Genomic DNA, 27,360 nt, shown 5'->3' on the forward strand with positions numbered 1-27,360 from the left:
ATGTGCACACTTTATACAGAAGCACATGGAGACACAGTTAACCATCTACAGAAATAATGTAAGAAGTACTACAAATGTCTTTCAAAAGAATGTAATTTGGTATTTATTTAGTATAAAAAGCCTGTGCACTATGTAACAAATACAAATTTTTACAGCTGTTTTGCAATTGTGGTGGCTGTTCATTTGTGTTTCATGCTCTGAATTACTTCATCCAATAGCTTGTTTACTTCTTTGTGTCTTGTAAGTGCTCGACTCATGCAGTCCTGAAGCTTAGCTCCGGTCAGTCCACTCCCACCTAAAAATTACACCAGTGTTCAGTGTTTCCATTATTTCTTGAAAACTGAAAATCATGTCAAATGGTTGTTTTTAAAATCAGAGCTTCTAAATCAAGTGTTGTGGTCTCAAGATCTGCAGGTTAGTTTTATGAAGATCTACAGAAAACAGTTATGTCCTCAGTTTAAGAATAACACACAACACTGAAGTAACAAGCCCGTAACTTTAGATTAGCTACAGTCAAATACCATACATTACACCTGACACCCGCCTACCTATTCCCCACTACAAATTTAAAGCTGCAGTAGAAAGCGCATACCTGGCTTGTGAAGACAACACAGCTTGCCTGCCTCGTCCGTTACTATCGTGATGGTTCCTGTTGACAGGTGTTCCTCTTCTCCAGTAGGGTCAACTATCAGCAAAGTGCTACGTGGAAAAAAAAAACAGTGTATGTGTGTGTGGGGGGGGGGGGTTGATGTGAATTTGATGAACAGACTAATTTCAAAGACCTGCCTGCTTCAGCCTGGGTATGGAAGAGCTACTCCAGGACTGGAGCAGCAGCACCCTGCAGTCCAGGACTTATAAACACCTTGCTCCTCAGCTTGGGAACATCAGCAGATACTGAAGATGGTTTCAGAAGATTATACAGTAGTGAGGCTCGGAGCATAGCTCAGCAATGGAGTTCTTGCCTAGTATGGACAGGCCCCATAGATTCTTCCTTATCAGCCAGGAAAAGGGCACAACCCTAGGGGCAAGTGACGTGAGCACAGAACTGGTCCTGTGCGAGTGGAAGGTCTGAAAAGGAACTGCAGGGCAGGGCTCAAATGCCCCTGCAGATTAGGGTTGTAGCTGCCTGCTGGACATTTCTTACAAAGCAGGTAAGTAACAAGCTATTGACTTAGAACCTAGAATGTTATATGTAGTTAACTTACTCATCAAACACGGCAAAGGAAGTTGCAACTGGGTTTGTTCTGACATTCAAGTAACTTTTCTTCTTTAAATTAACTTCTGCTAAAGCAGTTTCTTCATTTATAGTAACTTCGGGCAACTGCACTAGAAAAAGGCAAGTAAACATGTAAAGTGAGTAGGGTATGCAGCTTGGTTTCTATGCTTTCTTAACTTTTACCCCCACTTAACTTCTCCATAACCGTTATTGGTTGATTTGACAGGATCTCACTATGCAGCCCATCTGGCTTGGAATTCACTCTGGGATAGGAGTTGTGTGCTACTCACTTAATGTCAGCATAATTTTATTTAAGTATCTCATAACAATTGAGGTTAATATGGGAGAGGAAAACTGCTTCTCAGAACATCTGGTGTTCTGCGCAAGATGATTTTTGTTGTTTTGTTTTCCCCTTTCCCCGAGACAGTGTTTCTCTGTGTAGCCCAGGCTGTCCTGGAATTTGCTCTGTAGACCAAGCTGGTTTGTAACCCAAGATTCACCTGCCTTTGCCCCCTGAGTGCTGGGATTAAAGATGTGCACCACCACCACAAGCTTGAAGCTTCTATTTTACATCCACACTCCTACAGTAAGTGCTGTTTCTTGGCACCATTGACTGCAAAGGAAGCAAGCAGGCTGGATTGCTATTTTAACTAAGACTACACTAATATCAGTATTAACCCGGTTTTATAGTCTAACTGGTCTCAAACTGCCATCCTCCTCACCTGTGTGTTGATTACAGGCATGCACAACCATGCCTGGCTTAGTTTTACTATGTTTAGCAATGTAGAATGACCTGGAATACACACAAGTGAAATTTTAAGACATTATCAAGCTAAACTGGGCCCTTTTTAGAAAGCATCACTATCAGAGGTGATATTTATGGTCTGTCTGCATGAGCCACCTACATTACACGTGAGAATCCTCTATCCACGTCAGTGGATTCTAGGAAGGACTGCTGCCCTAATGACTACAAGTGGAGAGAATCCAGGCAGTTCTAAAGGCTACTGAGCTAAAGAATAGAAAACTAGGAAGTATATTTTAGAAAACTCTGTAAAGTTGACTAATTCTAGGAGCACAGCCTGGGCAAGGTAGTTCATACTTACAGTATTACCAGCATTTGGGAGGGTGAGGCAGAAGGGTCAGTCAGGAGTTCAAGGCCAGCCTGGGCTATGGGATACTTTGTCTCACAAAACAAAAATTATGTGAATGATATATCCAGAAAGCTTTTAATTTAAAAGGTTTTGACCAGCTGGATTATGATCATATTAACAGGAAAATTATCTTTATTAAGGTTGCTTACCATTCTTTAAAGCTGCTAACAAAGCAAACGTGCAGGCATCCAAAATGTTTCCATCGTAGTCTAGGCAAATAAGGTCACAGTATAGAACCCAAGCAAGCTAAAATAGTAAAGAAATTAGGCCTGATGAAGCATATTGCTGTTCCCTTGGGCCTACGTATTATACAACCATTGGTTAGACAAAGCAAGATAGACTTGAAAGCCTAAAATCTTTTTTTTTTTTTTTAAACCTTTATACAGTAGAAAGTCGAAGTGGGAAAGTTAGGAAAGCTGGGCTGACTAGCAAACTGACAAGTGATAAACTTGTCTATTTCCCTAAATAAAGCTATAAGTGCAAAGGGAAGTTTTATTCTTGCTGTTAGGTTTGCAAATGAAAGGACCAGCTGCAACCTGTGTCCTCATAATGTGCAATGTAGATTTCACTGTGCTAGTTGGCACTATAAATTAGCAAGGGAAGCTAGTGTAGGAAAACACTATGCTCACAATAAACAACAGCCCAAGCAAAACCTGATCAGCTATAAGGGATAAAAGCTTTTTCTTTTTTCTTTTTTTAATTGAAAAGGGGTGTGTGTGTAACATTAGCTTAAAAGTTAAGCTTTAGCTGGGGTTGGTGGCACATACTCAGAGAGGCAGAGGCAGACGAATCTTTGAGTTCGAAGCCAGCCTGGTCTACAAAGTGAGTCCAGGACAACCAAGGCTACACAGAGAAACCCTGTCTGGGGTGGGGTTGTGGTGTTAGGCTCTAAAAGTTAAGTGTGATGTGTATAACTTTAGCTTAAAAATTAGCCAGACAGGTAGTGTAGTGCGTTATTTGTTAACTGGGCATGATGGCACACACCTATAATCCCGGCATTTTGGAAGCTGGGGAAGGAGGATCATCAGGCAAAGACCAGCCTAAACTAAACACAACCCAGTCAGAAAGGATTTATGAAGCAGTCATTTCTACAAATATGGGATAAAATTAACCTTTACAGAAGTCCTTCTGAATTCTAGCCTCAGGGCTCAGGGTTGTTGATTAACCACCACTCCCACATTAGACCACACAGCATGCAAGCTCAGTCTGCTCTTACCTTGCCTGGAGAGATGCATAAGTCCTCTTTCTTAATTATCTGTGAGCTTGATTTAATGATAAAGAATACAATTAATGTGAAGGCAAAACACCTGACAATGAATGATGGTAAAACTTTATCTTAATAGTCTTACTTTTCAATGACATCTGCAATGAACTGGCTGGTGACTTGAGCCTCTTCCCCAGGAGGTCCAGTCCGAAACCTCGATGAACACAGCGGTGGTAGATCCACATTAGGGACTGAAAGAAACACTGCAGCTGTGAACCAAAGTGCACCCTGGCTGCTGGGGCCATTAGTAAAGGGACTGTCCACACTACATACGCCTGGCCATGGGGGAACTCTTCAGGGGGATTCTTCTCGGATTGCCAGGCTCAGAGAAAAATTTACACTTTTCTAATGTTTTTCCACAGTGCTTAAGAAGTCTATTATGCTTCAACCACAGTTCATTACTGTTTTTCTGGATTCTTCTCCCAAGTACCTCAGTCTGTAGCAGGACAGTCCTCTGCTCAAACCCAGCCATTAAAGTTTTAAATGTTGGTTTCTACCATAAAGATGATACAAAACCAAAAATAATGCCCAGTATTTTCAATAGAGTGCAAACAGGATTTCAATCTGCAATGATTGCCTCTACCCACAATGACCCAGTGGACAAGGACAACTGAGTATGTAAACAAAGACTGTCAAGTTAAGCTCATGTCATGTACCTCGCCTTGCTGTAACCTTCTGATAAGCAGAAAGCTTTTTGTGTGGTGCGGCGGCAGCGGTGGTGCTGGTTCTATTCCTCAACACTGGGAATTACTATCTCCCTCAATTACCAGGACTTCCCTACAATAGTTAACTTTAAACTTACTCAAGTATTCATTAAAATTATAAGACCATTTAACTCACCAACATATCCTCTATCGGGGGCATCGACTTGTGGTGCTGCAAATTCCTACAAAGGCAAATAAATGTATTCCAGTAAAAGAAGCCACTCAAACACTACGAAGACATTCTAGCCATTCACAGAGGCCATACAAAAGACCACGCCAGCCACTTAGCCTATGTTTAGCATCTACAGTGCTTGGGGAATTATGGCAGGGGCCCTAAGGATTGCGGCACTGCCTTACCAGTGGCTCCCAAGGAGGTTAAAGGGCAGTGTAATCAGACTACGCTACTCATCAGCAAGCATCAGTGGCATTCTGCCTACCCTCTGTGCACTTGTGTGGTAGCCAAGAAGCTGAATTTAATCCCCAAGTGACACTGACACAGCCAGACTTGGGAGCTATTAGTGGTCAAAAGTATGTTAACTAGCAATAACCAGCCCAACCCAGCTGTAGCCCCACACCTACTAGAGATTTGGGGCAAGCTAATTGATCTTTCCAGATAAACAGAACCTGCCTACTCCCCGGGGGCTATTCCCAAGGCCCTAATGAGACAGTACCATTAAGGTCCCAGCATAAACTTGGCAAGGAGTGTGTGTTCTGACAGGTACCACTCCAGCCTGACCACAGACCTAAACAAGGAAAGCTGCTCAGTGTAGCATCAGGAAGCACAAGCTTATCATCACGCCTGCCTGCCTTCTGCTCAGAGGCGGAAACTGGTGATCCTGCAAAGTACCTTTTTAAAAAGGTGCTCCAAGTGCAACCGGTCAGCAGATGGCTACTATTCCCATGTGACTGGCATAAGCTATCAATGGCTAAAAGAAATCACAGTTCAAAGACCACATTGCCAAAACCTTGGAAGTGCAACTCTCAGTTTGCCTTATAAAACATTAGTGACATGTTTCAAAACAGAGAGCACGCACACATACACGCAGAACTTGGGGAATTATAATTCTAAATACTGACCCCTGGTTAATTACAACCTCACAAGCATGAAACTAATTTGGAATTCAGCCATCAAAAGACATACAGTAAACTTACCGCTTTAACCCCACAAACGACTGTGGTGTTGCCCAGCTTCACTAGAGCTGACCCGTCTGCCGTACTGATTGAACCTGATAAACACAGTATTTATGAAAAATAAGAAAAGTTTCCTACAAAGTAGTTTAAATGCTTTAGTTTGTATGGTTATCTTCCTAGACTTTTCTTCAGTTGCCTCTGGTTTAGGTCAGTGACTTGAAAATGGTATTACTACTTAATGTCTTTTTTTTTTTTTTTTTTTCCTTCTGTCTCCCAATTTGAACAAATTATGTTTAGATCAACTACAAGGTTGGTGTAATGATAAAAATCTCTTTAATGTCAGCAAATGCCTTAGATATAGTACAGTTAACTGGAAATTGACTTTAGGTTGCACAAAAGATAAAGGGGGGGGGGGGAGTACTGTCCCACCCAGCCATTTCACCTATGTTGACAGTTGTAGTTCTGAATTCACCAAGTTCTCTTCCATCAGGGCGGCAGTTTTCTTTCTAAATGTTTATAAGGAAATAAGATTATATACGTAGTATTTCGCTTATGCAGTAGTAAACACATTAAGCCCCATTAATGTAAATGAACTAAAGCATGACATTTTTACTCACAGATCTAAGGTACAAAATCACCTTTACTCACCAAAAACCTCCTGTAATACTCTAGCGGTTCCACAGTTCTGAAACATGTTTAAAATGTAAGTTAGTGCACCTCAGAGGATAAACTCAGAAATTAATAAGTGTTGAGGCATCAAGCTCCACTCGCTTAGGCTTCTGAAACGGCGTTAACCGTATTTATAAAAGCCTTACAGTAGCCACCGGTTTTCATCAGTGATCTTGGCTGCGCCCTAGTCATCCAAGGCCCTTGGCACATGGATGTCAAATAACATCAGAAGCAGGAGACTTAGCGTCTAACTTAACGCAGTAAGCCGCAGTTGCGGTACCTGTAACTTTAACGGCCACGGAAGAGTGTATTTTTACCGTTTGGGGAGGTACGTTGGGCCTCATCAACTAACCAAAAGTTACGACACCAGTTTGCAAGTTACACGCGTGGGCGGCTTTGGGTTTAACCAGAGCGCCCTTAAAGGTTTCATGGTCCCTTCCGGAGGCACCACTGCCTGGAAAGCGGCGTGACTCTCAGTCGGAACCGTCCTGGGTGCTCTGTCCCTCAGCGCCTGCACGGGTAGAGCCCTCTGCGGCTCCAGGAGGACTCGGGGCGCCCCTGCCCGCCGCCATGCGCCACACCCGCACCGGGCCTTCTTTTGCGCGCGCTACCACTCACTTGAAACCGGCCGCCATCTTCCTGCCCGCACTGCGCCTGCGCAGCCCTCCGCGCCTGCGCCCTTCCCTCACCAGGCGTGCGTCCTGCCCGGGAGACTTTAAGGCATCCTGGGTTAGAGAAGCGCCTCCTTTCGCAGGGGGGGGGGGGGGGGGGGGAGTGCTGTGTTCCCGGACACGACGGAGGATGAACACCAGCTCTGGCTGGCCCGAGCGTCCCGCGAGCACCTGGTTAGGACCAGGCCAATGGGGGAAGCGCCGGGGTCCGTACTGCTCACAACGGGCCGCTACGCCAGCCCCCGAGGTCCCACGCCCCGGTCCCCACGGGCCGGCGCGCACGTGCACATTCATACACACGCGCGAGACTAAAAGGGCTGACTCCAAAACAGTCCTTAGATGGCTGCACTGCACGGCGTGTGGGTGAGGGTGGAAGCGCCGTCAGTTCGCAGATGTCCAGGGGTTTTACTCGCTGAACTCGGGGACCGGCCCTGCAGTCCTCGTGGGAGCCACGCGGGGTCGCTGCGGGCGGCGGCCGCAGGCCAGTGCGCCTCTCCTGCGGGGCGGGGCGGGGCGGAACGCCGAGCGGCGCTTCCGCGAGTGTGGCGCTACGGGATGGCTACGCTGCTACTGCAGCTGGTGTGGTTCGGCGTGGCGCTGGCGGTGGCCGCGCTCATTCTGGTGAGACTATGGTGAAGTCCCGTGCTCCGGGTGTCCCCCTCCGCCCCTCCCTCTCGTGCACGGGCCCCTTGCACCCAGATACCCTGAAATCCTTGGCCTTTTGTCTCCCTATTGGAACCTCTGTCCGAGTGCCCACCTAGCTTCCCTGGACCCCTGTCCCTGGACAGCCACGCACCCGCCCAGCCTGTCACTCCCCCCAGCCTTCCTCCTCTGCCTCCTGTGTGCCGTGTGCTGCAGCTGGGGAGAGAGCAGTGGACCCAGAAGACTAGGGGCGATGGGTGAGCGAGAGACAGGCCCAGACCTCTTTCTGTTCCTATTGGGCCAGGGGTCGTTTTTGCACAAGAATGAGGCACCCTAGCATTTTCTTTGCTATTCTTATAGAAACATTGCAGACGTCCGATGATAATGTAGAAGAGGACAGATTTGCCAACTGAGCTCTGCCATATAGTTTGAAAGGAGCCCATCACTCAGTCAGTCAGAAAATGGAGATTTTTAAAATAAGCTTTCTTGATAGTAAGACTAGATGGCTGGACAGCTGGCCAGGAAGGCCTGTGCCGCCTTGCCATATTAGTTCCATGGACAGTCTAGGGGTGGTGTAGCCAGATGACTTTGCTGCTGGGTGTCTTGTTGAGCCAGGCTCCCTCTCTTACTAAAATGCCTTCTTTAAAGGCTTGGAACAAATCTGAGTTTTGTTGGCACAGTTCTGGGTTGTGGCCGCCTTGCTTTGAATCTGTTGTACAGATGAGTGCGTGCACGATCGTGTGTGGACTGTATACTAGGCCCCACTGGCTTGCATTGGCATAGGTACCCTTTATCTTACTGCATGCATATTGCACTTGGTGTACTGTGTGTTGCATCTGGAAACTCGCCTTATTTTCCATCCACCCGCTGGCATTCTTTCTACCGTGTCCCACTTTTTAAGAAAAAAAAATTTTAAATTCCAAATAACATTTCATCTCTAACTCACCTGCATTTATTTCTATAAAGACCCTCTTCTAGAAGCTTTAATAAGGTAATTCCAGCTGTCTTTAAAACCTGCTATTCCTGTGTTTCAAGCTGCCCTGTGAATTTATACTCCTGGGCTTGCCAGTACGTATTTCATGGATTGCCTTCCTGTGTATCCTTAACTTTGCCCTTTAGATTTCTTGTACGATTTGGAGATTTAATTAAATGTATGTGTGACTCTTTGGTGGGTTTAGGTTTTTTGGGGGGTTTTGGTTTTGGTTTGGGTTTTTGAATGAAAAGCCCTCAGGTACCCAATCACCTGAAAGGCCTTTACATAGGGGAAGCACACGTTTTTAAGATGATGAGCTGTTTGATAGCCAGCTTTTATTTTTGCATTGCTACAGCCTTAAGTTTTTCTACGTTGCCACTCACTGCAGTGACTATTCTTCTCATGCTGTGAGTCCTTCCTCAGGGGCCTGAGAAGCATCTTCAAGTGACCCCCCCACCTGTCCCCTTCCATGCAGCTCTCATGGTTACAGATAGATTTTGCTTTCTGTGGGACATGCTGTGTTGACATACACCTTCTCACCCCAGATCTGAGTTAATTGTTTTCTCAGGAGCATTGATTGCTCTCCATGGAAAACTGAATTCAGAAGTCACAATCTGGACAGTAGAGTGCATCGCCAGGCTATTTATTTATTTATTTATTTATTTATTTATTTATTGGCTCTTTATTTTTTATTCTATGTTTTTTTTTTGTTTTTGTTTTTGTTTTTGTTTTTGTTTTTTTTAAGTGTGTACTCATGAGTGCAGAAGCCAGAGACTTTGGTCCCCCGGAGCTTGTACTTTCAATCAATCAGTTATGAGCGACCATGTGGGTGCTGAGAACTGAACTGGGTCCTTTTCAAGAAGAGCCAGTGTTCTCAACCCCTGAGCCCTCATAGGAGGACTCTTAACTATTGCTGTGGCTGCAGTCCCTGTGCCCACACCAGTACACACATAGTAGGGGACTAGAGATGGCCATCAAAGTACAGTAGAACAGAATTTCAGACGTGTGCAGCTTGTTTTGAAACAAAGTTCACTGATGAAAACAGTGACACAATTTATGACTCGTTACCAAGGCCAGCTTCCCAAGTAAATGTAAAGAGCACCCATGAGTTTGGTTATTAATATTTATTTTTTATTTTGTGTGTGTGAGTACCTTGCTTGAATATATGTATGTGCAGTGTGTGCATGCCTCGTGTCCTCAGGGGCCAGAAAAGGGTGCCAGACCCCTGGGAACTAGAGTTATGGATGGTTGTAAGTAGCCACATGGATACTGGAGATCAAACCTGGGTTCCTTGCAAGAACAGCTAGTGCTCTTAACTGCTGAACCATCGCTCCAGCCCCAGGAGCCTACAAGTCTTATACGTTACTCCAGAAAATGCTGCGTTCTCAATTCAAGTCAGGGATAGGCAGCAGAATATGTTCTTAAGCATTATGGTCCCTGCTGTGGGCTCCAAGGAAACCTGTCCTCCATAGGCTGAGCCCGTTTGGCCCTTCCATATTACAGCTGTCATATGGATTTGCCCTCTCGCATACATGCTCCTGAAATGGTACCTCGCTGACCATTTGTAAGAGTAGGCTGGACTTCCCATATGCTCTTGGATAAGGGCATAGCAGGGGTCCGGGGAATGAAGGTAGAAACAAGGCCTCCTAAAGCATTTAGCACATTACTAATGGGGACAAAGACGGTTGTCAGTCCCTAAGGGGCTATTTAGGGCGCTGGCTGCCATACAACATCAGAATCACCCTAGAACCCTGCTAAAGAGTCAAACTTGAGACTACATATTATTTCCTCCCATGCCCCCCAAAAAAGTTCAACTGATAATGTCTTAGAACAACAAATGTTAAAAGAGATCAGTGTAACCTGTTTTTTCATGTCTGCCTTTAGGTTTCCATTGTTGCGTTTATAACTGCTACAAAGATACCACCGTGTTACCAACACGAGGAAGAGAAATTCTTCCTCAATGCCAAAGGCAGGAAGGAACCTTTACCCAGCGTCTGGGACTCACCTACGATACAGCTGTCTGTTGTAGTGCCTTCCTACAATGAGGAAAAACGGTGTAAGGTCTATTTGAGTTTGTTTGCTAATGGGCCATGTGGGAAGAAATGGGAGCGTGCAGTGTTTGCTCTCGCTGCACGCAGTTCTGCTGTGTAGTTGGAGCTGTGATTGGGAGGAGGGGACAGTGAGATGGCAGGGGACATTCCGAGTGAGAACGGAGCGTGCTGGGGCGAGCTAACTCATTGTCAAAAGCAATCTGTAAAATGTGTTTTTCCCTTTAGTACCTGTGATGATGGATGAAGCCCTGAACTACTTAGAGAAGAGACAGGTATCAGTCTTTTTTCAGTATCACGTTTCCTGTTAAAACTAAAGCTGGTGACCAATAGATCGTAGACCCCAAGCTAGGCGAGTCATGAGGGGGCAGCACTCATCTCTGGCCACTCGTGGCTCAACCTGCTGCTGGCTGTCAGCGAGCAGGCCCAGTGTGCAGCACGCTACCTCCAGCAGCAGACAAACCAGGAAGCTGGCATTTCTCTCATGTATACCCTCCCCACCTTCTAACTCTCTCTTGCTTGGTGATGTGTTATAGATTACATGCCAGTGAGTGTGTGCAGACTCATTTCTGTGATATCTTTGAAAAGAGGTGTGTCTGTGTGTGTGTGTGTGTGTGTGTGTGTGTGTGTGTGTGTGTGTGGTGTGTGTGTGTGTGTGGTCATGTAGAGAGATCCATTGGAGTTTTCATAGCATATTCTGGTGAGCATTGTTTCTCAAATGAATTCACATTAAGCAATATAAAATTACAGTCTTAAAAAATTTAAAACCATAAACCAGTTATACAAAGATAAAGTACTTTAGTACAGCCTCATTGGGTTTATTTACACTTAAGCATACATGCTAGGTGGACACACTGCAGGGGTTGCATAGTCAGCCCTGAAACATGTATATATACATCTTGTTTTGTTTGTGGTTTTTTTTTTTTTTTTTTTTTTTTTTTTTTTTGAGACAGGGTTTCTCTGTGTAGCTCTGGCTGTCCTGGACTCGCTTTGTAGACCACGCTGGCCTCGAACTCACAGCAATCCATCTGCCTCTGCCTCCTGAGTGCTGGGATTAAAGGTGTGCGCCACCACGCCCAGCTCATCTTTTTTTTTTTTTTTTTTTTTTTTAATTTTAAATGCTTGCACTTTTTATATTCAGAATCATAGTCATTCACATCTCTCTTTGGAGATGTCTAGGGACAGTTAAAGATAAGTAGACTTCATAGCTTGGTCTTTTTTTTTTGTCTCTCTGTCTAGAAAATCCCTTATTTTGATTTATATTGCTTTGGGTTTTAAGGCCTAAAGGGATAATAATAGACTCAGAACTTAAGTGTGAAGTGAGTCAGAAGTGAATTGGGCTTCTCCTACAAAGCTGTGGAGTGATGCAGCCAAGTCGAATCTTCCTCTGACCTCTGACCTTTGACCTCATACATGTCTCCTTCCCACCCTGCCTTAGTGTCCCAAGTGCGTGCTTTCTCCACGTGTGTGGTATGGGGTAGGTGAGGGCACTGCACATAGAGCTGTTAGTGTCAGTGTGGTCCCAGCTTCTGTTGTACCCATCATCTGTCCTGCTCCTCCTGAGCCCTTTTAGTTCATGTGGTTTGTGTACTACTGTTTGTATTTGTCCCTAGCAACACTAGAACACCTATTGCTTAAATTACAACTTTGTTAGGGCTAGCAAGGTGCCTCAGTGGGTAAAGGAGCTTGCTATGCAAGCCCAATGACCTGCATTTAATTTCTGAGAACCCACAGTAGAGGGAGAGAACCAATATGCATGTGCACACACACACAGGCACACTAATAATAATAATTTTAAATTATAGTTTTACAGATTGGCAAGGTAACTCACTGGGTAAGGGCCCCTGCTGCCAAGCCTGACCACTTGAGTTGATCCCTGTGACCCACACTGTAGAAGTTGGTGCACATATGGAGATCAGAGGACAACGTTTTTTCAAAAACAATCCTCCACAAGTTGGCATCTGACCTCCATATGTGCACCATGGTTGTGCCCACACACACACACTATACATGCATGCATGCACATACAAATATAAATGAAAATTAAAAGCCACTTAAAACTTTACTATTCTCTATCATAATTTAACCAAATTATGATTTATAATTTTTGCTTCTTGCAGAAACATGACCCCACGTTCACCTATGAGGTGATAGTAGTTGATGATGGCAGTGAAGACCAGACTTCAAAGGTAAATATATGTGCTCTTAGAATGGCTGGTTGATAGAAAACTTGGAGTCATTTAGTGTGTGTGGCGTGTACGTCCACTTGCGGGAGGAACCCAAAGCTGTGCTCATAACTCTCTGTCCTGTTTTTACTTCTGTTGCTAGTAAGATGCCCTGACTGAGAAAGCAGCTTTGGGGAGAGGGGTTTGTTTGGCTCACAGGTTCCAGTTCATCATGCTGGGATGTCAGGGGCAGAAGTCAGCTGGTCACACCACATCCACAATCAAGGGCAGAGAAAGGCAAATGCACCCACAATACCGGCCAGCTTGCTTGTCACACAGCTCTCCGGGCCTGGCCGAGGGAATGGTGCCACCCACAGTGGGCTATGTCTTCCGGTGTCAGTTAGCAGACAATCCTCCATGGATATGCCAGCGACAAGCCTGACCTACATAGGTCCCTTTGGGACTCTGGTCACAAGAAGGGTGAGCTGAAGTGGTATCTGGGAGTCTGAGTTATGGGCACCTTTCTGTGTATACTGATTATGTGCATCTTAACTGACAGCAATTGCACGTGTTTAGGGGGCACAGTGTGTGGCATTTAGTATGTGCATATAACATGTTCTGATCACATCACGGTAACTCATATCTTTGACATCAGTCCTCCAAGCTAACTGTATTCTGACTTTTATGTCACCGACAGGTCGCTTTGAAATACTGCCAGAAATATGGAAGTGACAAAGTACGAGTGATAACACTGGTGCAGAACCGAGGGAAAGGTGGTGCTGTTAGGATGGTAATAATTCACATTTTTGTTTAAAATATAAAAGTATTGTAGTAACCTTTTTCAGCTTATAATGCCACATATCAAATATCAGTATTTTAAGTTATCAATAACTGTAATAACTATAATTTTGACTTGCCAAAGTCTAAGCATCATGCTCTGTAGATGACTCAGAAGACGTTTGTGTTGAATTTCCTGCTGTCTTTGCTATGGCTAGAGCGGCTTTGCTTACAGTGGAGCAGCGTGCTCTCGTGTGTTGAGCTCTCCCATGGGAAGGAACCGCAGAGCCTGGTGGCATGGAGGTGGATCCTGGCGTGGCTGATGTGGCAGGGAAGACAGGCACCTGCAGGAGTGGAGTGTAGGAGGGGAGACTGGGCAGGGGCTCAGGCGAGGCGCCTGCAAGGCCTAAGCCAGAGTAGTTGTTTTCAGCCAAGGCCTGTCAGACAGAAACCAAGCTAAACTGACAAAAGGGCCAAAGAACCCAATGCATGAAAAGAAAATCCAGATAACATTCCTTTAGTGACGACTTAGTGGCTTGTCTTTTCCCTGAAAGAGAACCCTAGAGGCAAGCAGTAGGGCTGTTTAGCTCTCTTGTCAGCAGAGGCCCTGGCACTCACCTTTCTCCTCTTCCCTGTGAACACAAAGTGACTCTTAAGAGCATTTCCCGTCACTTCTGCAATCCATGCAGACGGGGGGAATAAAATACTTTCTCCAAACTCCACCTGGTAACTCGGTCACATGGCAGGGGCCAGGAAAGTGTCACAGCTGTCCGGGTTCCTAGGGAGAAGGAGGATTGTTTTCCGTATTTCTGGTTTGTCTCTTTTCTTTCCTGTTTTGTTGTGGTAGTTGTTTAGATAGTGTCTTCTTCAACCCAGGTTGGCCTTGAACTCGGAGCAATCCTTCTGCCTCAGCCTCCCAAGACCTGAGATTACAAGTTTGTGTCACCATGGCCTGCTGATACTTTTTGTTTTTACATTTTCATTCTTGACAAATCATTGTTCCTTTTGAAAGGAGGAAGTCTTGAGATGTGGTGTGAGGCTTGCTTGGGCCTGGCAACCAGCAGTGTCGGCCACAGGAGGGCTGCGAGGGCACGTGAGCTCAGATCAGAGCTTTGGGCCAAGGAGCATTTGTCTGTTTGTTTGCTTATGTCTGACTGAGCTAGCTGGGCTTATAAATAATACATGTAAATTTAAAAACAATATGTCTAAATAAAACATTTACCCTGGAAAGATGGCCCAGCCCTTAAGAGCACTGACTGTTCTTGCAGAAGACCCAGGTTTGGTTCCCAGCACCCACATGGCACCTCACAACCATCTGTAACTCCAGTTTCAGGGGATCCAGTGCCCTCTTCTGGCCTCTTCTGGCCTCTACATATGGTGCATGTACGCATATGTAGTCAAAGCACTCATACGCATAAGATTAAATCTTTTTAAAAATTGATAGCATATGTTGTAGAAAAGTATGTGTTTCATTTTACATTTTCATACAAGGAGATAATGTAAACTAATCACCCCCCCCACCCCCCCACCCCCCCACTGCCACTCTTGCCCTCCTCACAGAGTTCCCTCAGTGCCTTAGACTTAACCAAGAGTAAGACTTGAGAAAAAGTCATCGGCCATCACCCAGTGTAGTATTTTATGAGGTTTAGTTTATTTGCACTGTGGTGGTGACAAGGCATAAAGGGGCCAATGCACAGGGACTGCCGTGAGTCGGGCGAGGCATGCTGAGGAGGAGGCTGGCTTCAGCAGAGGCTCAGTGGTCAAAAGTTCTGTGCATGTGTCCATGAATGTGCGGTCAGGGCTGATGCGGTCAGGGCAGCTGTGTCGCTCATGGGCACAACCCAGAAATGAGGAGTTTGTAAGCGGCTAATTTCCCTGTGCAACAGGCACATGGTTTGCACTATTGGCCAGAGCTGATTTTACCAAGTGTCAGATGCCGTGACAAGCAGTAAGAAGTGTAGGACGTGAAGTCCATGCCACCGCCTTTGCCCATAATGAGGAAAACTAACTTCTCAGCCTGCACTACTAAGAACGTGAGGCTTCAGACTGGAGATCCTCCTGCTTCTGCCTCCTGCCGTGGGGGTTACAGATGCGCAGAGCCTCGCCCAGGTCGTGTGTGCTGTTTCTGTTCAGAAACTGTCACGGACAGGTTCTCTTATGTGTTGCTCAAGAGTCACACGAGCACCTACGCTAATGTGGGACACATAGAACAATGGTGTGATGGGTGTCTGGCTTAGGAGGCGTGGAAAACATGTTTCAACAAAGAAATGGACAGTAGATATGTGTGGGGACGTTAGAGTCTCCTCACAATGAACTTTGGCCTCCTTCTGCCATCTTGAGTATTTAGAATGAACTGAGAAGACCCTGAGTTTGAGCATAATTCTAAACAACCTTCTTTCTCCGGGAATGTTTGCACGCAGGGTGTCCTTAGCTCTCGAGGAGAGAAGATCCTCATGGCAGATGCTGATGGCGCCACGAAGTTTCCAGATGTTGAGAAATTAGAAAAGGGGTTGAGTGATCTACAGCCATGGCCTGTGAGTTCAAGGGCATGCTGGAGGGGAGCCAGGAGCATGGAGCTCAGACGCAAAGTGTCAGAGCTTACCTAAAGTTTAACTTCCTTTTGTGTAGAGGCCTCACTACATAGAGCAGGCTGGCCTCGAACTCACAGAAACCCACCTGCCTCTACCTGCCAAGTGCTGGGGCTAATGGTGTGCGCCGCCACACCCAGCAGTGTCCTCTTAGTAAGTGTGACTTAAATATTAAGGAGAAAACGGTGTTCCTTTCCCCTCAGGAACAAATGGCCATCGCTTGTGGTTCTCGAGCTCATCTGGAGAAAGAATCAATTGCTCAGGTGAGGCTTTCCTGAGCTGCCATGCATAGTACTGTATTGACCTTGAACCCCTTTTTACTTACACATACATGCCTGACAAGAAATGGGTTCCTATGTTTTCTCTAAAAACTGAGCTTCCCTTCAACTTCATTGGAGTTTATGAACAATTAGCACATTTTAAATCAGTTGGTTTCTTTAAGTATGCACAATGGGTAGAGACTTTACCTCAGGATGTAAGAACTCTTAGAGGGGTTTATAAGACACAGAGTATCATTCAATAAAGCAGGCTTTTCTTAAATATATATTTTTTTCTATAGTGTGTGAGTCTCCTCTCCTAAATCAAAAAACAACAACAACAAAAAAAATGGAACAAGCTCTGAAACATCCCTAGTCCTGAGCTTTTTTGATAAGTTCTATTCAGAGAATATTTTGAGTTTTGCTCAGAAAAACACTTCGCTGAAGATTGTCCCTTTTAGAAAGATACAAATTACCTAAGACCCAGGGTGGAGGCTCCTCTTCTGTGGGTCACACTAAAAAGCCAGAGCAGCCTGAAGGGTAAAGCAGTTTGGTGAGGAGCTGTCTGTGTGTGTTGAAGATGCAGTCAGGGCTTTTCACTGAGGCGCTGAGTGTCAAGGCCAGGCTCACAGAGGTTCACCAGCAGGAGTACAGCCAGTGTTGCTGGTGTGTGGCCAGGGTTAATGCGGAATTGTACGCTAGTCCATCTGTCTGACTCAGACTCCAGGATGAGACCAGTGTCCTGGGTGAGCAACAGGTCCCAGGCACTTGTGTGTACCCCTCCGTGGTTCTGAAATGGGGTAAACTGTAGAGACACTGACAGTGAAGGCACAAACCCCTCACAAGAATTGAAGCCACACTCTTTTGTTGAAAGACAAGCAGGCAGAGTTCACGGGGAATCAAGGAGAGTGCTCCTGCAGCTGAGAGAGCACTCAGGCAGAGGTCCCCTCGACCAGTGTCTCAGCCTTCCTCGTGCTGCAGAGGTCCCAACCGTAACTTTGCTACAGTTATGAGTCATGATGTAAATATCTGATATGCGGCCCTATGAAATGGCCTTTTGGTCTTCAAAGGGGTCAGAACCCATAGGTTGAGAACTGTTGCCCTATATGCTCCATTTCTCAGAAATAAACTTTTTATATATATAATATTTTTCTTTTATGTCTGTGAATGTTCTGCCTGCATGTGTGTCTGTGCACTGTACTCATGACTGGCTCTTGCAGAAGAGGTCACGGGATCCCTGGAGCTGGAGATACAGATGTTTGTGGGTGCTGGGAACCAACCCAGACCTCTGCAAGAACAGCCAGTGCTCTTCACCCCTGAGCCATCTCTCCAGCTCCAAAATAAACAATCTACTTAGTATCCTGTATTCCATGCAGTTCTCATTAGTGTTTAAGAAGGTTAACCTGCTAACCATGGGACTGTCACTATTCTAGACATTTAATATAGAAAGCTGAGAAACGGGCAAGTCTGACATCACTGTTCTATATACATGAGAGAAAGAGGAAAAAGTGTGTACCCAAGAGGCTTAGGAGTTGCTGAATTCGTGATGGGAAATGTAACTGAGCCCCAGCTAGTAGCCTGACAATGCAGACTGCTGTGGGGTATGTATGTAAAGTATTTATTATGTTGTATAACAGGAGGATGTTGTGAACACAGCATAATTATCTCTTTAAAAGAACAGAATTTGCTTTGCAAATGAAAATAGGCTGACATTGATTGAAAGAATTTGTGGGTAAACTTTTTTTCTTTTTAAAAATATGAAGCCCCAACACCCAGGAGGCAGAGGCAGGTGGATCTCTTGTGAGTTCGAGGCCAGCCTGGTCTACAAAGTGAATCCAGGACAGCCAGAGTTGTACACAGAGAAACCTTGCCTTGGAAAACCAAAAAAACAAAAACAAATAAAAATATGAAGCATGGGGCTGGAGAGATGGCTAGGTGGGTACAAGTGCTGGCAGATCTTGCAGAGGATCTAGGTTCGGTTCCTGTCTCCCACTTGGTAGTTGAAGTCATCCATAACCCCAGGTCCAGGAGATCAGTGCCTTCTCTGGAATTGCATGCATGTGGTGCATATACGGACATGCAGGCAAAGCACTCACATACATAAAATTAAAATTTGTTTAAATTATTTAATTTTAAGGACTGTGGGGCAGTGCTAATCTGTTTGGTGAAAGGGAAATGAGGAATGGGGAACCATTGGAGTCATCCAGCCGGAGAGAGGCGGCCTCTGCGTGCTGGTGGTGCCTATATGGTTTGGCCCTTGGTCATCCTGCAGTGCTGAGGCTTGAAGCCAGAGGCCTGTGTGCTCCAGGCCAGTGCTCCACCACTGAGCTGCATCCTCAGCCATTTGGTTTTATTTTTAATGCTTTTAAGTTCTCTTTACTTGGAACTTCCATTAGCTGGGCACAGTGAAGCTCCCAGCACTCTGGAGGTTGAGACATTGTCAGGACTCTGCCAGGTCTACATATTTATAATGTGTCTTGTTCCGTGTCCATTTCTTCACCTCCTAACCTAGTGCTTAATTTGGGGCTTCTGACCACCCGTACAAAGGATGGGCTGATCTGCTTCCTGGCAAGTAGGACTTGCCTACTGCATTGCTGCTTGTAGCTGTCACCCAGTGGGAGTATTGTCTAGACCATTATGATCCTATACCTGCCTTATGGAAAGCTGTCTCCAGGAGGCACACGGCATCTAGTTAAGGAGTGAGGCCACAGCCTGCCATTTCTCTTCAGACGCTGCACATAACATAAACCATGGGGCCCAGTCTGAGGACAGTGAAAAAAAGCCAAAGAATTAAGGTCTTAAACAGCAGGTGGAGTAGCAAACAGAATAGGAGTAGTGGTGTTAAACAGCAGGTGGAGTAGCAAACAGAGTAGGAGTAGCGTGCAGAATCGTACATGGGATGCATCTTTTCTGAGAGTTCACTGTGTCCCCAGTATCAGCCCCTCTGCTGCTGCTCTCCAGGACAGGCGAGGTACTTCACATACATGAAGTACCTGTGGAGGCCAGAAGAGGGTATCAGATGCCCTGGAACTGGAGTTACAGATGGCTGTGAACCACCATGTGGGTGCTGGGAACTGAAGCGAGGGCCTCTGCAAGAGCAGCCAGTTTTCTAGCCGCTGAGCCACCTCTCCAGCCCCTGTTACACATTTCTATGTGTTAGAAATCAAATACATTAAGCTTGACTTGTGGACACCGCACCTTTTTAATAAACACCTGGGTTCTAAAAGAAGGCATAGTGTTATCACATAGCAAGAGTAGCCGTCAGTGTGCTTCCCTGTGCCCTTGTACATCACAGCTCGCAGGTCCTGTTTTTTACCTTTAGTTTTCATTTTCCTGCCTTTCAGTTTCTGTTTGTCTCTTTCCTCAGATTAATTGCTTTTTTGGGAGTATAAACCGCCCCCCCCCCCCATGTTTATTACAAGTATTTTATGGGGAAAGCAGATGTGCGCTTCCCAGAGTGTCCTGAGATGAGCCGTCCCACCCCCACCTGCCATCAGAGTGTTATTAGGATTGCCGGCGGGAGAGGAGGAGGCTCTGATCTCCCTGCCTGCATGTTCCCGGTGGATCTGCGGTGAGAATAAAGCCTCAGCCTTCCTTATAAAACTCAGAGTTCCGGTTACTCTCTGCCAAGCGCATGGTTTACAGCTTTGGCATAATTCTGTTACTCTTCTAAGGACTCTGAAGGGTAGATGCCTTTCCCCTCTGCAGCTCAGGAGACAGCTGCTGTAGTTTACTCAAGGCTGTCTTGCTCATCAGCCAGGACTCAAGTCTGCTCTCTGGGCACCTTTCTTTGTCTTTATTGTCATTCTGTTTGGTGATGATTTAAAAACAAAAGCAGCCAGGTGAATGCTGAATGCTGTGCCTGCCCAGATCCTGTGCTTGTGCTATCAGACTCAGGCCCCAGGAATCAGTAGCTTCTCCTTACTGCCCTGCCCTTGAAGCAGCATCCTGCTCAGAGTGCCTGCGGCCCCATGCCATCCAAACAGGAGGTGTACTGAGTCAGCCGCGTGTCTAAGTGCTGTCCCCAGTCTCTCCCAGAAGGAAAAATCATTTCTCTTTTGCCTTTGTCTTAGCGTTCTTACTTCCGTACTTTTCTTATGTACGGCTTCCATTTCCTGGTGTGGTTCCTTTGTGTCAAAGGAATCAGGGACACGCAGTGCGGATTCAAATTGCTGACCCGAGAAGCAGCAGCCCGGGCCTTCTCATCTCTGCACATTGAACGATGGTAAGTCTCTGAGTGGATGTACTGTGCCGTGCTACCCAGCAGGCATCCAGACAGTGGGAGCCAGACTGACACGTATGCTATCTGTTCACGTAAACATAGGCAACATCAGCCGTGCGGCCAGAATACACCATGTCCCCTTAAGCTTCTTTTCCCCTTTCTCACACACCTTTCCAGAGTTAGGTCTCTCTCCTCTGCCTGGTCATTTGAAAGCTGAGCTCTCTCTCTCTCTCTCTGTCTCGCCATCTTCAAACCTGGCCATTTGCATCTCTTTTCTCTGGTGCATTCCTCCTTTTCTTCTTGCCTTTCTTCAAACCCTGCCTTTGTCCTTCAGGTCCAGCCCTGGCTGCTCCCTCCACAGTAGCCCTGTGGCTACTGGCTTCATCTTTCCCCGACTTGTCCCTCTGACCTCAGGGACTTGTCATTCCTGCCTCCTGACACTGACTCGGCTCCAGCATGTGTCCAGCAGTGGCCACAGCCTGTTAGTTTCTGCCCATCTCCACCAGCACCATGCAGCCCCAGGGATCTTTGAAATCACATTCGCCCTCTGCTTCAAACCCTGCAGTGGCTGCCCATGACCTCTAGAGATGACTGTAGGGTTCCGCCTGCCTGCGTCTCTCTCTTCCCCAGCCATGCACGCCATCACACCTGCAGTCCTCTCTCCTTTGCGTCATTACATAAGCCTGATCTCTCTCCTTCAAGCATACACTCTTGAAAGAATGTCCCTGGGAATGACATCTGGGAATGTCACTTAGTTGGAAGAATCCTTGTATGCATGTGGCCCTGGGCTTCATCGGTACCTTTGTAAGGGTGAGGACGGAGCAGCAAGAGGACGGAGGAGCAGTCCCTCCTGACTTGACTTATGAACCTACTCTACCACAGATGGTGCTTGGCACATAGTCAGTGCCTGGGGAGTAATGCTGAAAGGGTCCTCGTGAGAGCTAGTCACAAGCTCTGTGTGACCTGTCCCTCATGGTAGTCGGCACAACTACATAATAAGCCCTGGTTGTGGATCTGTGGTTTAAGGTCTGTCATCTTTTCTAGAAATAGGTTTCATATAAACTACAAGAAGTATTCTCTTAAACTATAGCTTCAAAATTGTGTGTGTGTGTGTGTGTGTGTGTGTGTGTGTGTGTGTGTGTGTGTGTGTGTGTGTTTTATTTCCTAGATTGAAACAGGTGAAGTATAAAGGAGCTGGCCTTAGGTACAAGTGTCTGCTTTTCTTCTGTCATCCTTCAGCATCCTGTACTAGTCATTCTCTGCAGTTCCCGGAAAGCTTACCCAGAATTCCCAGTCCCTGCCCCTGGCTGCGGCCACAGTTCATTGGCTCTTGCTGCCTGGTTTTGCTTTCAGATGAAAATGGTGGAACTGCAGATCTAGTTCTGTGTGAAAGGAGGGATCCAAGTAGGTGTGGCTGCAACCGTGTGTGTTGGGACAGAGTAACCTCTGTGGGTGTTCTGTCACAGCCAGAGCTTTCCAGACTAGGCTTCAGTGACTGGCTGCCAGGGCCCACCTGTCCAAGACAGCACAGGGAAAGGACAGGGACCCTGAATCAGGGACAAAAGCAGGGTCCCTGGCTGCGAGGACAAAGTGGAGAAGCAGCTGCCAGAGACCAGAGAGTCCTTTTCGGAACCTGGCAGTTCTGTGTCGTGAGGTGGGCGAGGCTGAGATCAAAAGTGTCTGTTTTAAGCACACAGGCCGATTTCATCTGAGGGTTTCTGAGCTGTGCCTGAGGTTCAGCATCTCACACTTAAATGTCACATGACCATACTGAATATCTTGTTCTGGTCCACTCAGTGTCAGTCATTTGACACTCTGTGGCTTTCTGTTTCACATAGAAGCTTTGCATCTGCCCGTAAGTGTCAACACCTGCCCTGGTAGATATCTGATTGGTGCCCACGCTTGCCTTTTTAAGATAAGCATCAATATATTTTCTCTTTCAGGGCATTTGACGTAGAACTGCTGTACATTGCACAGTTTCTTCAAATCCCAATAGCAGAAGTTGCTGTCAACTGGACAGAAATTGAGGGTGAGTGCACTGTTTATTTACAGCTGGTCCTTAGCCTGGCAATACAGTTGTCTGAGTCTGCTGGCTCTCGTCACCCCCTCTCCTTCTTTGGGCACCCGCTAGCTCTCCACAGAGCCCACTGTGTTCCATCAGATTTCCTCCTGCTATTTTTGCAGACTCTTCTCTGAGTCTTCAGTGGGCCTCTTCCGGGGGCTCCACTGTTGCTAGATGAGTACTAAAAACCACTGTGTAGAGCTGAGCCACCCAGATCCCTGTGCCCTTGCCTTTGAGGTGTTGGTCTCAGTGTGTTGCCTAGGCTTGCCTTGAACCCACAGACTCCGCCGGTCCCCATCTCAGCCTCCAGAGGGTTGCCTGTGCCTGCACATAGATGCTGACATGTAAAGGCCTCTAACAGCCTCAGCCCCGTGACATCCACAGAAACATGTGAAGCGCCTTTCCAACACTATGGCGGTGTGCAGTGAGCTCTCTATTTCTCCAGCATTTATTTACCTTGGAAACAAACCCGAAGAGTTCACTCTGTAGGGCTGGTGTCCTGACCAGCTGCAGACCTTTGCAAAGCTTCCTCTCCCCTGTGCATTTGGCCTCCTGCCCCTCTCTGGGAGACCTACTGCAGTAGCAGGTGAGACACCTAAATTCAGATGTCTCTGGGGTATACAGACTACATCGTGTTTATAGAAATGTAAATCCACACCATTAGTTACGAACCAAAGGCGGAAAACCCTGTGGGTAGTTGAAGGGGGGGGGGATCAAAAATCATTTCCAGGTGTGCGCCATGGCGCGTCTCCATCTCAGAGGTCACTGTGTTAACTATAGTTCTCCCTAGTTTGTCTCTGATTAACAGCTGAGAATGTCTCCAAGATGCTTCAGTGGTCAAGTTCCCAGAAGAAAGCTCTTTATACTCAGGGAGTTAAGAAGGGTCTGCTTTGAAGGTGGAGTTTCATTAGACATGAGTGCTGAGCCTTCCTCCTGGGAGGTGCTCCTTGCCCGGTTAGACACCTCATCAGTGACCTTGGGGACCAGACATCCAGTTAGGCTGCTGTTCCCATGTAGCCGGGGGCAGAACTACAGGCAGCTGCCATGTGGACACACAGGCATCACTGGTCACTGTTGAGGCTGCTCATTGCTGGGTGGGGCTATGCACACCTGTGACCCCAGGCCTCAAGAGTTGAGGCAATATGGATCACAAGTTCAGAGCCAGGTTGGGCTACTATTGAGTTCAAGGCTTGCCTAGGCTCTGATCCTGTCAGGAGGAGAAGAGAAGAGAGTGGTTCATTTCTGGGCTTTCTCTGTGTCTGTTTATTGCACCCTATGGAATTATTACGTTATTTTCTTTTTTAAAGATGTATTTATTTGTTATTTATACAGTATTCTGTCCACATGTAATGCCTGCCCTCCAGAAGAGGGCACCAGATCTCATTATAGATGGTTGTGAGCCACCCTGTGGTTTCTGGATATTGAACTCAGGACCTCTAGAAGAGCAGCCACCAGTGCTAGTGCTCTTAACCTCTGAGCCATCTCTCCAGATCTAGTATTACTACTCTTCATGAGCTGCCGCTCAGTCCCTAGTGTATGCTCTATGCACAAACCCTTTTCCCCATGGTCTCTGAAACTTTCATACTTGATAGTCAACTGAGTTTCCTCACACTGACAGGCTGGGGGGTGGGTGTGTGTGTGCGTGTGTGTGCGTGCATGCATGCGCGCGCACGCCCAGGTTGAACCTTAGCCCTATCCTGACTTTTAGGTTATAATTTTAAGCTGCTGTATATTTTTCCCAATTTAATTTAATTTATTTTTAATTGCAGGTTCTAAGTTAGTTCCATTTTGGAGCTGGCTGCAAATGGGCAAAGACCTGCTTTTTATCCGACTTCGGTATCTAACAGGTGCGTGGAGGCTTGAGCGGACAAGGAAAATGAGTTAGCTTTCCGGCAGAACTGGACTGCATTTTTACCTGCAGTGTCGTGCAACATCACTTGAAATCAGGATTTTCAATAAAGCTTCGATGGACTTGTTCTCACTACCTGACTTTGTATGTTCTTAAGAATAAACTGTCCTGAGGAAACCATGTGATGTCCTTTTAAAATATGTGTCATAAGGCCGGGTGTGGTGGAGCACAGCTTTAATCCCAGCACTTGGGAGGCAGAGGCAGGCAGATCTTTGTAAGTTCTAGACCAGCCTGGTCTACAAGTGAGTCCAGGACAGCCAAGGTTACACAGAGAAACCCGGTCTCAAAAAAATCAACAACAACAACAAAAATGTGTCATAAGTTAGATTTTCTTTTATTTAGCAGTCTGTATTTTGGCGCCTGTCACTAAGGTTCTGAGAGGAACACTTTAGACTGAAGATAAGAGCCAATTTCTTAAAGGTGCCTGCACAATTTTAACAATCACAATTAAATCACAACCTTGTACTGGTCATTTAATGATGAAGTTGGCTCTGAATTTGACAGAGGCTTACCTGTCGTCAGAAAGACGTTGTTTCTGACTGGGCTTGCTAGGAAACAGTAATAAAGGCGTGGATGTCTCTCTGTGCTGAAGGTGTCTGCCTCCTTTTTGTTCGCCCCTCTCCGAACTTTGCCTGTGTATGCTGTGCCATCTTACCCTACAACCTTCCCCTTTAGGATTTATGTTATATGTAAATTCTGTTTGCTTTTCATCTCTTTTCCTTTATTTTTCATTGCTGGCGTCAAACATTGTTGGCAATCCAGGCAAGTCCATTCCTAAGCTGTATGTCAACTGTGAGAAATCCTTTATCAAAAAAAGTAGTTTTTAAGGAATGATAAGTGTACTTACTTGATACCAGAATTTGAGTTACTGTAAGGACCAATACAACTAAAAATAATAAAGCAATTAAATTATTTCTGACATAGAGAAACTAAGAATAATGATAGCTGAGAAAGTTCTGATTTGAAATGCATGCTGAAGGCTGATGGGCTTTGTCCACCAATCTGACTGTTTGAACTAATGGAATCTTTAGGAGGTGGCACTTAGGACAAGTTAGGGCACTGGGGGTGTGCCCTTGACAGGAATAATGAGAGCAGTGTGTGTGTGTCCATTTTTCCTCTATACATACAGAATCACCCAGGCTAAGTGGTTTTGTGAGAAAAGGGCAATTCATAATGAGATGCAATAACCTTGTCTCACAGCAAGGTGGAAAGGCGAGGTCACCTGATACTGTCCATGTGAGCCCAGCTGTGGTGGCGTCAATAAGAACAGCCCCCACAGACTCTTGGGTTTGGATGCTTGGCCCATAGGGAGTGGCACTATTAGGAGGTGAAGCCTTGCTGGAGGAAGTGTGTCACTGTGGGGGCGGGCCTTGAGGTGTCCTATGCTCAAGCTCCGCCCAGTGTGGAACACAGTCTCCTACTACCTGGGAATCTAGATGTAGCACTATCCCAACTCCTTCCGCAGCACCACGTCGGCCTATGTGCCACCATGAAGATAATGGTCTAAACCTCTGAACCGCTGTAGCCCAACTCCAGTGAATAGCTTTCCTTTATAAGAGTTGCCATGGTCATGGTTTCTCTTCACAGCACTAAAACCCTAACTAAGACACCACCCAACCTCCAGACATGAAAAGCAGCAAGTCTTACTCTGTGGGTTTTCTCTGGCATTGCCCTGGTAGGGCCACGGCCTCATGGGGTCACACATGGCTCCCTCCACCTTCTATCTGACCCTTAGGGCTGGGGCTTTGTATATGGCATGAATGATTGAGGGCAGACACAGCTCACATCCAGAGGTTAGAGGACAACCAAGGAGTGGGTTCTAGAAATGGAACTGAGGCATCGACTCTGCAGCAAGGGCCCAGCTGCGCCTTCCTTCCATACAACCTAGATGCTAACTCTTGCAAACATAATCCCCATTCTTATGGCTGTCACCTCCAGCTCCCCGTGCAAGGGACAGCGAGTTCATGTTACCCTTATACCACAGATGAGCAAGGGAGGACATAGCTGCCTCCCCTGCCTGGTCTCATAACACCTGGTGACACATTTTGTTCACACACTTTACAGTTCCATGTGATTCTGGAAGGGCCATGCAGTGCGCTATTTCTTGCCTGAGGTCCGAGCTCAGGCTGATTGGAGTTTCAACTATGTGTCAGCTGTTTTAGGTCTCTGGATCTTCAGCTATAAAACAGAAATAATAATCTCACCTTGTGAGGCATGAGGGTGGAAGCAGAGGGTGCCTGTGCAGCACTCACCAAATCCTGGGGCAGGGAACTGTCACGGTAGACCCTCCCTCATCTACCCGATTGCTAAATCAAGACCATCTACCCATTCTACCCGTTCCTCACCTCAGTTCCTGTTTCTCAGAGGTGAGCTCCCATACAGCAGTCTTTATCTTACATACACAACTAGTTTGACAGGTGAGGTTTCTAGTCTCAAAACCTCAGCTGGTTCTACATAGAGTATGCATTCTGGGCAGTCTTTCTGGCCTGTATCACAATGCCTGAAAGGGGCACATTTTGTCACCAGGCCTGCCCCTACAGTGCTGTAACCATGGAGACAGGGTGGGAGCAGGAGCCCAGGATGCAGGTATTCATGCTCACTTCTCAAGGTTGCTGGGGTTTCATCTCTGGCACATCCTCTGGCGCCTCCCATGCCTTCTCCCTGCTGTGATGTCTGTGTTTGTGTGCTGGTCTTGAAGGATGTGCACTTCTCCTATTATAGAGGTGGCTTACTAGAAGCCAGTACTCTGTGTCCACATAGTCTAGGGGCCAGGTGCTCAGGGAAGTCAGCAATACTGGTTATGTACCAAATGAAGACTTTGAAGTAAAGTTCTGGGGAAGGCAGGAAAAGCATAGAGTTACAGATGAAATGCAGGAAGGAGTCTGCTCTGGTTTACCTATGAAATGTCTCC

General features: G+C 46.4%; 2 protein-coding genes across 2 annotated transcripts; one reads left to right on the top strand and one right to left on the bottom strand.

The window, feature by feature from the left end:
* Positions 1–150: 150 nt before the first annotated feature.
* On the bottom strand, positions 151–6,770 carry Exosc8 (exosome component 8). Its single transcript, XM_051157170.1, has 11 exons — positions 6,754–6,770; positions 6,115–6,151; positions 5,909–5,972; positions 5,488–5,561; positions 4,472–4,517; positions 3,717–3,822; positions 3,584–3,629; positions 2,517–2,613; positions 1,206–1,326; positions 593–699; positions 151–295 (listed from the first exon to the last, which is right to left on the bottom strand). Exons 1-11 carry the CDS (start codon positions 6,768–6,770, stop codon positions 180–182), a joined length of 831 nt encoding a protein of 276 aa, XP_051013127.1. The 3' UTR covers positions 151–179.
* Positions 6,771–7,323: 553 nt separating this feature from the next.
* Positions 7,324–24,467, top strand: Alg5 (ALG5 dolichyl-phosphate beta-glucosyltransferase). The gene is made up of 10 exons (XM_051157169.1): positions 7,324–7,427; positions 10,306–10,477; positions 10,698–10,744; positions 12,590–12,658; positions 13,332–13,424; positions 15,832–15,945; positions 16,203–16,262; positions 20,330–20,481; positions 22,422–22,507; positions 24,310–24,467. The coding sequence occupies exons 1-10, from the start codon at positions 7,362–7,364 to the stop codon at positions 24,423–24,425; spliced, it is 975 nt and encodes a 324-aa protein (XP_051013126.1). The 5' UTR covers positions 7,324–7,361; the 3' UTR covers positions 24,426–24,467.
* The last annotated feature ends 2,893 nt before the right edge of the window (positions 24,468–27,360 follow it).

This window comes from Acomys russatus, chromosome 15 (assembly GCF_903995435.1).
Source record: "Acomys russatus chromosome 15, mAcoRus1.1, whole genome shotgun sequence".
NCBI classification, from domain to species: Eukaryota; Metazoa; Chordata; class Mammalia; order Rodentia; family Muridae; genus Acomys; species Acomys russatus.

Coding starts and splice junctions, on each gene's coding strand:
- Exosc8 (XM_051157170.1), bottom strand. Junction 1,327..2,516: donor GTTAGCAGCTTTAAAGAATG/GTAAGCAACCTT, acceptor GCCTTTTTCTAG/TGCAGTTGCCCGAAGTTACT. Junction 296..592: donor GTGTTGTCTTCACAAGCCAG/GTATGCGCTTTC, acceptor TGTAATTTTTAG/GTGGGAGTGGACTGACCGGA.
- Alg5 (XM_051157169.1), top strand. CDS start 7,362: ATGGCTACGCTGCTACTGCAGCTGGTGTGGTTCGGCGTGGCGCTGGCG. Junction 10,478..10,697: donor CTACAATGAGGAAAAACGGT/GTAAGGTCTATT, acceptor TTTTCCCTTTAG/TACCTGTGATGATGGATGAA. Junction 20,482..22,421: donor TCTCTGCACATTGAACGATG/GTAAGTCTCTGA, acceptor TTTCTCTTTCAG/GGCATTTGACGTAGAACTGC.